Genomic DNA, 14,024 nt, shown 5'->3' with positions numbered 1-14,024 from the left:
AAATGTGGCATTCTTGCACAGCTGATGCAATAGGCCACTCAGCGTATTGGAGCAGAAAGCTCTTTGGTTTTGCCACAACTTGGCACAGCTGAGGGAACTTTTTTTGGTGGTCAATTCATTGTTATTTGCAACCAAATGAATCCAACGGACAATCAGGCCAAGGCACAGCTAGTCACAAATGTGGCACTATTGCACAATAGGCTACTCAGCGCATTGGAGCAGGAAGCTCTTTGGTTTTGCCACAACTTAGCACAGCTAGTCATAAATGTGGCACTTTCGCACAGTTGACACAGTTGTACCACCCATGGTAAATCTTATTTTACACAGCCATCTGGGATGAAAATTGCCTAAGGGTGTGTAATTCCACTAACTACATAGTATAGCACTCACCAGTAGCTGGGTCGATCTTAAAGCTGCTGCCGTTGGCGTGCAGCAGGCTGTAGCGAAGCACAGCATTGCTGCCAGCGTCTTGGTCCCGAGCCTGTAGTTGGCCAACCAGGTGGCCTGCTGGCAAATTTTCTGGCACAGCAAGCTCCAAGGAAGTGGCGATGAATTCAGGAGCATTGTCATTTGCATCGAGGACGTGTACTTCCACGCTAGCTGTGGCCGACATGGCAGGGCTTCCGTTGTCGACAACCACTACCGAGAGCCAGTGTAGATCGCACACTTCCCGGTCCAGTGGCTCACGTATGTACAGCAGGCCACTGTTTGGGAAGATGCCAAACTCCCCACTGGCTGTGAGCCGAAAAGAGAGCCGAGCATTGTTGCCAGTGTCCCGATCCGTGGCACTCACCTGCAGCACCAGACATGCCTTTATAAAAATTACATTCCGGTTGGCCTGGTTATCTCAATGCATCCTCCACAGCCCTTCACATGTTTATTTCTCTGCAATGACAAGTACCTTCAGTCATTTCCTTCCTTGGCTTCATTAGATTATATCTAAAAAAGAAAAATGGTTCCTCCATAGCGAAGGTCTCATCCTCGCAGACTTGATGCCTTTAGATGGCACAAGAGGATTTAATGGCCAGCTGCTAGCTTGTACAAACTTCACATGGTACATGATGCCAACTGGCAAAAAAGAGTATTTCACACTTGCTGCCATGGCTACAAGTTGCACTGGTTATCACTCCCAGGATTACATGTGCAGAAATACTCAATAAAGTGGACGGGGGAATGACCACTGTAGTTGCTCAATTTGTAGAACATCGGATGCATTATCTGAAGGTTGTAGCTTCAGCCCCTACCAACAGCAAGTTGTCTTTTTTGTCCGCTTTAATTCCTTTCTGTTTACGACATAATTACCACAGAACATTGGCGTGTGCATGAGCGAGACTATTTCTTTAGTCGCGAAGGCAATAAGCTGCCGCGCTTCGGTCGTCTGGGCGGGGCCTCTCCTGACTTGTTAAGTTGTATCCTACTATAGATGTGTTATCGCAAGAGCGTTTATTAAAGCGCACATTCTAAAAAACCCATCTGTTTCCAGACTACACACAAATTAACACACATTCGGTCTTACTTTGTCCTTGTGTTGCTTGCGCTGTTTTTAAGATGAATTCTAACCATGTGGGAGAGAACGGGCGCCCATTTTCTTTTCCTCAATGGAGGCGCAATCGCAGTCTGGCAGCAGGGACAAACTGGTCACTTGAAAGGGACGCCCCTTTCCTGGCAACCCCTTCTTTCCCGCCGCGCTAATCCTCGCTTCCCTGTTCGCGGGAAAGGGTGCCCTGCAAGGGAAACGCGGGGGCAAGGGAGGTGAATAAAACAGCCAAACGGGCAGGGAGACGACCTCTCTTGCTCTGCTGACCTGTGGGAACGACCCACGCACAAAGTCACCCCCAGGGCCCGCGAGCCAACCATCGACCGAAGGAGTAAGCGTTACCCTTTGTTTTCTACTAGAGTGGACTATCCCTCTACGCGACATTTACGTGTTATTGCTAGTGCAGCAATAAAGTGTTGTTTGTTGATCTAGCCTGTTGCCTTATTCGCCCGTCATAGCTGCGATGACTCGCGTTGCGGGAAGGGGACGTTGGCACGGTACGACTGTGTCCGGCTGGAACCGGAGCTAGGCTTTTGCACCAGCCGTACCTAGAGCAGACCCCTTCAACCAACTCGCCCAATTGTCTGTTCCACTAAATTATGGACAAAGGTAGTGAATTGAATTGAAGTTATTGACATAAAACAATTTCCAAAAACACAACATATGGTATTGGAGCTGGAAACATGTTTCACAATTTTACATTATTGTAATGCTTTGAGCTACGGGTCCGGTTGATGTTTAATGTGCACAATTGGGGCCTAACACACCTTTAGAATTTCCACATGAATATGAGATTAAAGAGTTCTCATTAATATTGTGTCTAACGAAGAAAAACAAACCCTAAAAGTAATCTTTTCTTCACATGAATATGAGGTCATACATGCCATCGATAGTGTAAAGGAATGTTTCATTTCATTACAGCCTTACACTGCAGTGTGGGCCACTTGTATGTGTTCTGCAAGACCATGGCAGCTTCTATCGTAAGTAGAAATGCACTGCAACTAATGGTTTGTGCATGCATCCCAAAGCCCTCCACCTCATCTGTTGTTTTGTCAGCATATGATATCTCATTCAACTCTGGAATGCAGTGCATGATTATTGTAATGATGTTGATTAAAAACAATGCAGCATCCAGAAGAAAAATGTGGGTAAGTTGGTATGGAAGCATTGCAAATAAAGGGGGTGAACTAACAGGACGCGAGTGAAGGCACAAACAGACAATGCGCTACTGACAAGTGAATGTTTATATACAATGTTAAAATCTTTGATAACCCGACAAGTTTTACATCAGCAAAAAAAGCAGCTAAGACTAAGTAAGAACTAAAAGCTAAGAAACTGAGAATAACAAGCTTCCTTACTCCTTCATTACAATGAAGTGGCTTTTTTTAGAGGCAACTTGAACACTTGGCGGACATTTTGAGCTTTAGTACTAGCAAAATAAGCGTCTCGCTTTTTTTTTTTAACCTTTAGAAGCTTTTTGTTGCGTCAGCTGTGAGAAATGAGGGAAGAGCATCATTTCTTCCCTGCTAGGCTCGTACCCTTGCACATCCTCCTCATCACCTCCAACCGGCTCTCGACCACAAGAGACCCCGCAATGCTCATAGCAGCCGAAATCGAATGCACACAGCCAGCAAGGGAGAGGCATTCAGAACACCATCGACAACGGTAAATGACTTAGTGCCTATCATTGCTTGATGACCTTGATTCCCACTCTGCCTACAAACTTTGGGGTTGCATTCGCAACCCAATGTCTTCAATGTGGTGCCTCAACTCATGATATGTTTACGCGCGCAGGCGCGAGAAGGGTTGCGTTAGACGGGGCATTTTGCCCTGCCGCTGCTCTTCGCGCCCTGCGCTGATTCTGGAGCCTTGTTCCCTCCTTCCCCTTTTGTGGGGAGATTCCTCCTCTCAACCCGAGAACGAGTGTCACTTTCTCGGGAACCTCTGGGTCCAACCAAGCTGTGAGCATCCCCACCACATAAACTCCTGCAGCGCGCCGGCCATTGAGTGAGAACTACCGCCCCAGACTGAAGTGCAAAACCCGCACGAGGTCAGCTGAGCATTTATCACTCCCTTGACGTGTGCTTGCTATTTGTTAATTGTAATTGTCCCCCAGTAGCGTGGAACGCTCCACCACTGAGGTGGTCTTGTGCTAATTGGATGTGCTACTGTATTTGTTGCAATTGTCAGATATGTATCTGAGGTGAATAAACGGCTCCTGTTGAAAGACTTGTTCATCCCCACTGGCCTGAAACCTGTTGCGGTCCTGACTCTACACGAACTGCGAGAGGTCACAGTTCTAACTGATAAGACTGCTGCAGAAGTAATAACAAAAGTGACTGCCACTCCGATAGCGCACGGAGCAATCCAAGGGAGGGACAGGTTCGCACTTGTGTATTTGTTGTGTTCAATTAGATAAGAACCCTTATACAACAAGGCATCGAGACCGCCCTATCCCCGGGGCCAATGGAGTCTGGGGTTTCAGGCCAGCCTGGGCCCGTGCAGTGCTCTACCACCCTCTGCCAGGACCACTAGAGCATCGTGGAGTGCTTATGGCTTACAGAAGCTCAACATCACTGCTTTAACCCAACAAGCCACTCGCTGCATCTGTGCATGGTCTGGAGCAGAGTGGGCACAAAGAACACTCCCGCTGCAAGTGCGTGCTTACGGTCCAGCAAGTGGCCGGTGTGAGCTGAGTAGGCGACATGCTGCCCACAACTAGCCAGGAGACAATCAACTCCATGCAGCCGTATCGCATTTCAACGAAACTGTGTCAGTTTTCGTGCAGTAGCAGACCTAGGTACAGACACGCACACATGTATCGCGGAATCTGTTCTGTTGCTATGCCAGTTGCTGCATATCCAGGACCCTGTAATAGTTTCAATATGTTCCTTGGCACGCTATCGGACAGTCGTGCGAGAGTGCCAGAATCTTTTTTTTGCACTTTAGCAAAAGTAAAGAAAAGGCTTTGTGGTTGGCACTTTAGACAATATTTGCTGTGGCACTGTATTTATTTTAGGAGTGCTGTTTCTTGGGCGAGCTGGAAATTCACACTTGGAAGGGTGGCGCTAGTGGACACGGACTAGAGGAAGACACACGGACACACAGACGGAAGCGCTTCTGTCTGTGTGTCCGTGTGTCTTCCTCTAGTCCGTGTCCACTAGCGCCACCCTTCCAAGCATGTATTTATTTCTTTGTTGGCGGTGATGGCACACATCAGGAGATGCAAACTTGTACTTGGTGCTCAATGCGTACTACTATTTAGTACGTAGTAATGCCGCGTTCCCAGAAAGTACACACAGTAGAACCTCGTTGATATGTTCCCGCTTAGTACGATTTTCCGGCTCCTATGCTCACAATCGCAAAAACTAAAAAAAGCCTAATAGAGCTATGTGTAATACGTTCCCGTTAATACGTTCCCGCAAAATAAGATTATTCAGCAGCAATGTTCAGCACCGCGGGAAACTGCAGTCATATGATATGTTCTGCAGCCAGAAGCTCTCATTCAGGTGTGCAAAAAGGGCCCTCTTGTGTACTTGTGAAGCGCTAAGTGGCAGACTGCCGCCGTGTGGCAGCGACTGCTTCCCCGCAGTGCCTAAATCCCCCCTCCACGCCTTCTCTGCTTTGTTCAATTGTCCCCTCCGTCACCGTGTAATCTCCAAATCACTCGATCGCCTCCTCAGCAATTGCCTCAGCCCTCTGTCAACCACACATCGACCCGAAGGCAGGCGGCCACGCTGGCCGTCAAAGTCTTCAAAGCTTTCAAAACCGTTGTGTATAATACAGAGAACGAGCCCCTCAGACAATTCCCCAACTTTCATACTTTCAAAAAAAGTGTGTCTTTTTTTAAGCACTCTGCACAATTTCGCTGAGCACTGTCAATCCTTCATCCACAGCACGGTAAGTAGATATGCACTCATTGCACACGGACCCCATGACTACAACAACAACAGCTCGGAGAACACTGCAGAGCTAACAATTCAGCACAAAGAAAGGATACTGTCGTTCCCAGTCCGCCACGGTTCAGTACGAGACATACGGAAACGCACATGCTGCCACCGCTGCTACACGCCACACCACGCCACGTAACCATAGCAACGCCAGTGTGTGGAATGAGTGCGTATCTACTTACCGTGCTATGGATGAAGGATTTGCAGTGCCCAGTGAATATGGCCGAAAAGCCGTCATTTCCTCCACACTTTTCTCCCAGAGCGTGTTCCATCTTTCGGGTTGCTCTGCCCATCGCACGGCGCACTTCTAGTCGGCGTTCGTCTTGCTCTGGCTGGACAGTTCTGTCTACTCGCAGGTTGCCAGAATCTGCCAGAACAAATTTGTTCGGGAAGATATCTGGAAGGTTTCTGGTTATCAGACACCAAAAAGAGACGACGCGCGCTCGCCACCATCTTTGTGAGGACTCGACAGAGTGTAATGCGCTTGGGGACTTCACCTTCGGTAGCCATTACGCCTGGTGTTATCTTCTAAAGCCCATTCCACCGTGCGAGATGGTGCCATTATGAGTGGCGCCGAACGTGCCGCCGCATGTCTCAAGTTAAGACAGAACGCAAACTGATCAGCACTTGTGCGTGACGTAGTACACGATAGCCACGAGCAGCTGTCGCTTTCGGAGACACTATCACTTCCATGAGATTTCGCATCATGCTGTGCCGCGATTGTTACATGCACTGCACGGAATTGAGCTTGTTAAGCCGTTAGCGGCGCGGCGGTTTTCTTCACAGAGGGTGCGAGACGTGCGTGGTCTTGCGAACGCACATCCCAAACGCCTATGCTCGAGAATATCACTTCCGCTCTTCGGCAAACCTAGCCCCATATTTCCAAGCGGCAATGCAGAAAGAAACGACGCGCACGCGGCACAAAGTTTTGTTTGTTGCCATGGCAGTAGCATTTCTTTATGTCTACGCTGGCTGTCCCAGCGTTCAATTTTGCAATCTTCGGGTTGTCTCGGGATTTCAACACACGTGACCATGACGTTGTTTCCTGTCAGGACCGGAACTAGCTGGCTGACTGGTTGCCAGCAAGCTGCAAAAAGTTCAAAAATCTAAGAGTCCCACTATGTTTTTCGAGAAATAAATGTTTTTTGCCCATGCACCTCAATATGGGCTTGTCAGCCTCAATTTTTCTGGATTCGGATGGAGCATTTTCCCGGATGATACGCTTATTTTCCGCCTTTTTTTTTTTCGTAAACGTATCAACTAGGTTCTACTGTATTAATGAGGTTTCACGATGCAATGGTCACTAATGTTATCTGCATATGACTACATACAGGAGTACAGGCCCGCACAAGGCCTCAGGAAAGCGCACCAAGAGACACAAAATGATCAACTGGTGAAAAGCTGAGTGAAGTGCAAACGCTTGCTTTGGATGCCCACAAGATGGGCCAGTGCATGCAAAGTGACCCAACCTTAGCTAGAGTTCAACGCTGGGTGTTTAACAGCTGGCCTCCTAGAAAACTGCAGGAAGACTAAGCGATTTGTTCATCAGCAGCACGAACTTTCAGAGTACCGTGGCAGTCTTCTGTAGGGCAGCAGGGTGGTTACTCCAAGCCAAGCAAGAAGTCACGCTCTTGCTTGTCAGGCATGTAACAAGTGACTATATATGTATTTTGCTACGCGCTGCTGTGATTAAACAAGCCGAAACTCTACTGGCTGTGTTGTCGTTCCTTTCATTGTCCTCGTCATTGTTAGTGGTCAAGATGTCAAGCAGTAAACACCAACTAGGCCAGAATCAAGTTCTTCACATCCTGGAGTTGCTGCACAGCACACTTCCTGGTACTGCACGCCTGAAATTCGTGGCACAGTCTGATGGCCAGGAATCGATGCAGACATTGAGCGAAAGGTCCGAGCTAGTCAGCACTGTCAAGAGATGAGGCCAGAACCACTACAAGCAAGGTTGCATCCCTGGGAGCATGCAATGAATCCATGGTCCAGGATCCACACTGACTTTGCAGAACTCCTAGCCATCGACACACACTCCAAATGGTTGGAAGTGGTTCCTCTGAAATCCAGGTTGTCATTATTTGCAGTGCCTGATGTTCCAGGCACCGTGGTCTCAGACAATGGAACAGCATTCTGTTGATAGGATTCTCAGGTCTTCATGCAAGACAACCAGATCCGACACATCAGAGTGGCACCCATCTTCCAATGGTCAGGTTGAAAGCATGGTGCAGGAAACAGAGCAGGTTCTGAGATGGATAGGTGATGGACACATGGCCACTACACTGGCTCGTTTCTGCTTAAAACATGTTGTTCCACGCTGAAATACAGGCAAGAGTCCTGCTGAAATACTTGTGGCAGAAGACCACCCTTCAATGGATAAACTGCACCCAGACCTGTTGGGAGAGATGATGGATAAGCAAGAAAAAAAAAACGCCAGGCCTGCGCAGAAAGTGCAGCACAGTCACAGCGAAAGCTGGAAGAGTGGAATTTCTAGAGCCCACTGTTAACTCTCTTGGGGCTGCACTAAAACCTCGATATAACGAACACAGATATAACGAAATATCGGTTTATAACGAAGTAAATGAAGAATAGTCTTGCAATGCACACAGTGTCAGGAATATACATTTATAACAAATTTTTGGATATAACGAAGTTATTTTTGCGTAAGATGTAACTTCGTTATAATGAGGTATGAGTGTACTAATACACTTACAAGGTACCCACTACGTGATAAATCATAATTTTTGTGAAGTTGGGAAGCACCCTCTATGCCACTATTCGTCATTTTGCGGGGAAGCAAGACACCCGCTGCACATCTGTAAGGCATTATGTGCACTTTGCTGGTGCGGCAGCTGATGACTATGAAGAATTATGGCTCAGCCCTTTGTAATGAGTCGGAAGCTTTAAACAACCCACTAGTTACGTTATTCGCATTGTGTGATGCCCGGTCGCCATTTCACTCTCCCACCACACTATATAACTATGTTGACGTGAAAAAGAGAGAGGGAAAGAACATTACCGAGACCCTGAGGAACTGGATCAAGGGTGCCTTATGAGCTTCCTTGGCAACCAATACAAGTGCACTTGCGAGGAACCCATTGTGCTATAAATCAATTTTTGTGAAGTAGGGCCCTACGCCATTTTTCATCATTCTGTGGAGAAACATGGTACCCACTAAACACCTCTATGGCATTATGTGCACTTTGTCTATGCTGTGCCTCATGACGATGAAGAATTATGGCTCAGCCCCTTGTAATGGTTCAGAAGCATTCAACGACCCACTCGTTGCGTAATTCGCATTGTGTGACGCCTGGTTGTTATCTTGCTCTTCTACCATGCTATATTGCATATGTTAAGCTGGTTTCTTCCCAACATGAAGCCTGTATAGGGTCTTTCTGCAAAGGAGTTCCAAGGATCGGCATTTGTGGTGGAATACTGGGATCCCACACAGAGGGCCCAGGTTCGAACCCCACTCCATCCTGGATATTTTTTCTTATTTCGTTTTTTTTTTTTTTTTTAATTTCATGCAATAGTGGTTACGTACACCGGCGGCGGTGGTGGCAGCGAGCAACTACAGCACCAAAAACGACTGTTGTTGTGATCTCATATAACAGCTATCGCTGTAAAACTGTTGCAGCAAGGCAACCAGGAGGTGTGCTATTGCGAGTATCAACAACCTGTGCTCATACAAAATTACCTTGAAGGCCTGAAGTGTCTGCATGGTGTTGTGAGCAACATCACTGGACTTTTGTCCTACATTGTAGGTTCATACCATACGTAGGTCGTCTTTGGAAGCGCATCTTGATCAGATCGGCCCGTAATGGTGTCACAAATGAGACTGTTGACCAACAGCCACTACTTCTGGAGCCTCGTGACCATTCTGAGGTGTGAACTTCACCAACTGATGTTGTCAACACCACGGAAGAACCAGTGTCCAAGTCACCCTCATCACGAACACCCAGTAGAACCATCCTAGCAGCCCTCGGCACATCAGACAAAGAAAGGCTCAGCTACCTTAAGGGGGGAGGTGGGGATCGGAGCTGAAATTCTTAACTTTTGTAGTAGGCAATGAAATTTGCATGCTCATTGGGAAGTGCACTGAATGACTATTTATAAAGTTTCATTAAGATATCCCCAGTAGCTACGCGACGCCAACAGGCAGAAAAAAGAATGTTCCACACTAACCGCCATGGCTGCGATTGGTGCTGACTAACACTCCTAGGTTTAAATGCACATATTGTGGTGATTGAGGCTTGCCCGTCGCCATTGCGCCGGTTTTTCGCCTATTTCTGCCATCCCCACGTCCGATCATATGACGCTCCCCTCCTCCGCCGTCTTACGGCGCTGGGCGAGCGGGGAAGTGACGTTAACCTCCCTCTCCCGGCGTCGGACCTTGACGGGGGCGCTGCGCTCAAGTTTCGCGTCTCGCGAGACGTTTCGCGCAGCGGGGGAAAGTGACCCTCTCTGGACCTCATAGGGTAAGTACATATTTTCTCTCCCGTCCGTCGGCTCCTCTTTTGGGCTCGCTCGGACGGAGTTCGCTAACGGTGCCTTGCGCCAGCGGCGAACGCTTACCTTACGTTGTCCTTTTCCGAACGCTAGGCTGAAGAGCGGTGCGGTGCATTCGCGCGTGGTCATACTACGCCGAAACCGTACCTATCGAAGCCAACGCGAGCGGAGTTTGCCCTTACTCGAGCGATCGGGCCCTGCGGTCGCGGATCGTAAGAGTACGCAGCATAGTCGCGAGGAACCCGTTTTCTCTCAGCGGCGTGTCGCCGTGAGCCCTTTTGCCCGCGGAGACGTGCTAGCGGCACCCTTTGTGTTGTACTTTCGCCCGTGGCGTGGGGAAGCCTGTTTTGCTTCTCCCGCCTTTGGGAGCGGGTGTTGTACTGCGTTTTGTGGTGTTGCCGCAGGCAATAAACTGTTGCGGATCTCGAGAGCAGTACTGTGTACTTGCCGCGTTGCGCTCGGCGCCTTTGCACTCGAACGTATACGTGTGCAGCGGCGCGCTAGTTCACGCGAGGCGACGGCAAACGCGGCCCTGTGGCTCGCTAAGTCCGAACCCACGCTAGTGGCCGTACTCCTGTGAGGTACGTGCACACTACAATATATACCTCGTAGTGTGGATGGGAGGATGACCGCTGCCGTAGCTCAGTGGTAGAGCATCGGAAGCGTTATTCGAAGGTCGCAGGTTCTGTCCCTGCCGGCGGCAAGTTATCGTTTTGTCCACTTTACTTTCTTCACATTTATATTCTAAATACTACAGATAACACCCCCTATACTTTCCTTGGTGTTTTTGTCGGTTAGTTCTCATTAATATTGTGTCCAACAAACAAAAACGAGCCCTTAAGAGTCACCTCCTTTCCTTCATTCATAGCGAGGGTCTCGTTCTGGCAGACTTGATGCCTTCAGGTAGTATGCGAGGGATTATTGGTCAGCTTCCAGCTCGTTTTAAAAAGATCGTGTGCTACGTGACGCCAACAGGCAGAAAAAAGAGTGTTCCCCCCTCGCCGCCATGGCTGCGATTGGCGCTGACTAACACTCCTAGGTTTAAATGCACATATATATTTCATAAAGTGTACGGGAGGATGACTGCCGCCGTAGCTCAGTGGTAGAGCATCTGACGCGTTATGCGAAGGTCGCAGGTTCGGTCCCTGCCGGCAGCAAGTTTATCTTTTCGTCCACTTTACTTTCTTCACATTTATATTCTAAATACTACAGATAAAACCTCCCATACTTTCCTTGGCGTTTTTGTCTGTTAGTTTTCATTAATATTGTGTCTAACAAAGAAAAACAAGCCCTTAAGAGTCACCTGCTTTCCTTCCTCCAGCAGTTTTGACATTATAAATTCTTATTTGCATCATTGTTGTACCAAACTTGCAGAAAGCCTGGCCTGACAAAAAGAACATGGTAAAAGCCCAAAGTCGCCCTTATATTTTAGCCATAGAAATAGTTCATGTTGTGACATTCCCCAAATATTTTCTATTACCCCGATTTTTTTTACACAGAACATTACGTCCATGTTTGCATAATGCATTCATTATCGTCATGTCAAATTAGCTAAAGAGTAAATAAACGAGAGAGTAATTAAAAAAACATAGGAACGTCACAGCGTAGAGAGAATTGACTAGGGAATACAATGCAACAGACCTCATGAAAATCTATCAAGCCATAGTCGTGCTACACTTTCTGCAAGCGGGACAGTTGGGTTAAAACACTTCTGAGAAAACAGGCATTAAAGTTGCACAGCCAGTACATGTAAATAAAGATGCCCTGGGGCTGTAATATTTAGTGGCTTTGCTTGCAGGGGCTTTCTTATGTCCTTGATCTTTCATTCTTTTCTGCACAACATGCTTTTCTTTTTCTTTATTGGTTATTTTTGTCAGCTCTTTGGAGGGTGAGCCTATCAGGTTTGATGCCCAAGACTTGCATATTACAAGTCTGTGGGCATGAAAATTTAGGCGTGCTGTGGCAGTTATGGCCAAGACATTGGTGGCACAGGAATTTCTGATTAGTACTTATTGAAGCAAGTTTGGCAGATAAAAATTCGTCCCCTCATTTAGCCAAGTTCATTTGTCACCCTCGCCTTGATACACTTCATCATTCACCCGGTCGTGGAAACGGTAGTTGGCGATGCTTTCGTTATTTCAGTACATTCATAAAAGCTTGCTGTGATACCATGCACGGCTTGAAGCGCACCTAAATTACATCACCACTGAGTGCTTATTTCCATGCTAAGCGCTCAGCCGTGGGGTCTGGGAAGTCGGTGCCCGATATGCTGGGTGGCGGCATTCGGTGGTGATGCGCAATATGCCTAGCCGCGGTGACGAAACATCGGCGTGCGATATGCTTGGACTCACATTTTGGGGCACCGACGCGCGAAATTGTCGCGGTGCTTCGAGCGATCGCTGCGCGACGAGCATGACCGTGGGGTATACGGCGCTTCCGATGCGTAAAATGCAGATACGCGATTCCGAAGTGCCAGCGGGCGATGCGATTTGTTGCAAGCACATTGCGGCTTGTTCGCTTTCGCATGTCTGCTAGCACGATGTTCCTTCCCGCAAAGTTCAGATTCATTGGCGCCGTGAACGTAGTTAGGCCTAGCCACGACTCCGAGCAGTAAGCTCGGTCGCGGTGTGTGCTGTTGCGATGCCCAATGTTTCAAAGTTAGCCATGCTCGCGTAATTATCGTCGACCAGCGAACACAGAACGAGTGCGAACGCATCACAAAGTAGCGTGCTTTCGACAGCCGTGACCTCGAGACGCTGAAGCCACAGACGGCGCACACCCGGAGCAACCATCGGACCAATGGCGAGGCGCGCTGGAGCATCATGACGGCCGCGGCCAATTGGGGGCCTCGAAATGACCTTTAAACGCTTGCTTTCTGTGCGCTTGCTTTTAAATGGAGGAGCCAGCTGAGGCGGGAAATTTGAAGACGGAGAAATGCTCTTTCAGACGAGCCCTAGATGGTGGTGCCCGGTCATGCCATCGCGGAGCTATACCGTATTTATTCGAATCTAAGCCGATGGTTTTTTCGAAAAAACGATGTGCCAAAGTGGGGGCTCAGCCTTAGATTCGAGGATTTTGAAAAACGCGCCATTTTTCATCGAGAAAAGTGTTGCAAAACTAGCGCCACCTAGACAGTATTGTAGCCGTTAGTAGCCGAGCCAACACCTGGCTTAAGTACGCACGCGAGGCCGCCATTTTTATCTTTGTGGCGAGTGTTGAGGCGAGCCGTTCGTCAGTTCGAGTCTCGCTTCGAGTGGGCTATGTGTGGCGTAGCTCAATGGTGCCAAACGAGCGTAGTCATTATAGTGCGGCGTATAAAAGGAAAGTTGTGCTAGCCGCGGAGTCGTTCTCCAACGTTCAAGCCAGGCGGGACTTTGGAGTGGACGAAATCGTATGGCAGCGGCGTCCAGGCGCCCTTCTGTGCAAGCATTCTCTCCTTGTGCTGGACTCGTACCGCGGGCACTTGACCGACAGCGTCAAGGCTGCGCTGGCTGAAATGGACACCGACCTCGCCGTGATACCGGGTGGTATGACGGGCCAATTACAGCCACTTGATGTTTGCATCAACAAGCCGTTCAAGGATCGCCTGCGGGGATTATACACGGACTGGTTAAGCACCGAGGACCACCAGCTGATGCCGACGGGCCACATCAAGCGGGCATCACTGTCTCAGTTGGCAGGCTGGGTGGCTGCAGCGTGGGACGACATCCCAGGAACTTTGATCGTGCGCTCTTTCAAGAAGTGCGGCATATCAAATGTGCTTGATGGCACCGAGGATTGCGCACTGTTTGAGGACAGCGACAAAGAGATCAGCGACGATGACTCGGAATGAGCGCGGCATCTTGATGATGAACCAACTGTTCCGTTTCATCTTCATATTTTCAATAAATGTTTTCTCTTTGTGAAATTTACCCGGCCTATATTCGAGGTAAGTTCTTTTTTTTTTCGGGCTTCGGACTTTAGGGGGTCGACTTAGAATCGGGGTTGGCCTAGATTCGAGTAATTTCGGTAATTTTTTTCAAAAA

At 48.5% G+C, this 14,024-nt stretch overlaps 1 protein-coding gene across 1 annotated transcript in view; it reads right to left on the bottom strand.

Annotated features, from left to right (window-relative positions):
• LOC119382397 (protein dachsous) overlaps positions 1-14,024 on the bottom strand; it is a 466,009-nt gene that overhangs the window by 393,342 nt on the left and 58,643 nt on the right. The window contains exon 10 of the mRNA XM_049412138.1: positions 391-793. Coding sequence (XP_049268095.1) covers positions 391-793 — 403 coding nt within the window. The remainder of the gene's footprint in view (positions 1-390; positions 794-14,024) is intronic.

This window comes from Rhipicephalus sanguineus, chromosome 2 (genome assembly GCF_013339695.2).
Source record: "Rhipicephalus sanguineus isolate Rsan-2018 chromosome 2, BIME_Rsan_1.4, whole genome shotgun sequence".
NCBI lineage: Eukaryota > Metazoa > Arthropoda > Arachnida > Ixodida > Ixodidae > Rhipicephalus > Rhipicephalus sanguineus.
Note: the sequence above shows the minus strand (reverse complement) of the source record. Positions and strands in the feature narration are given on the sequence as shown.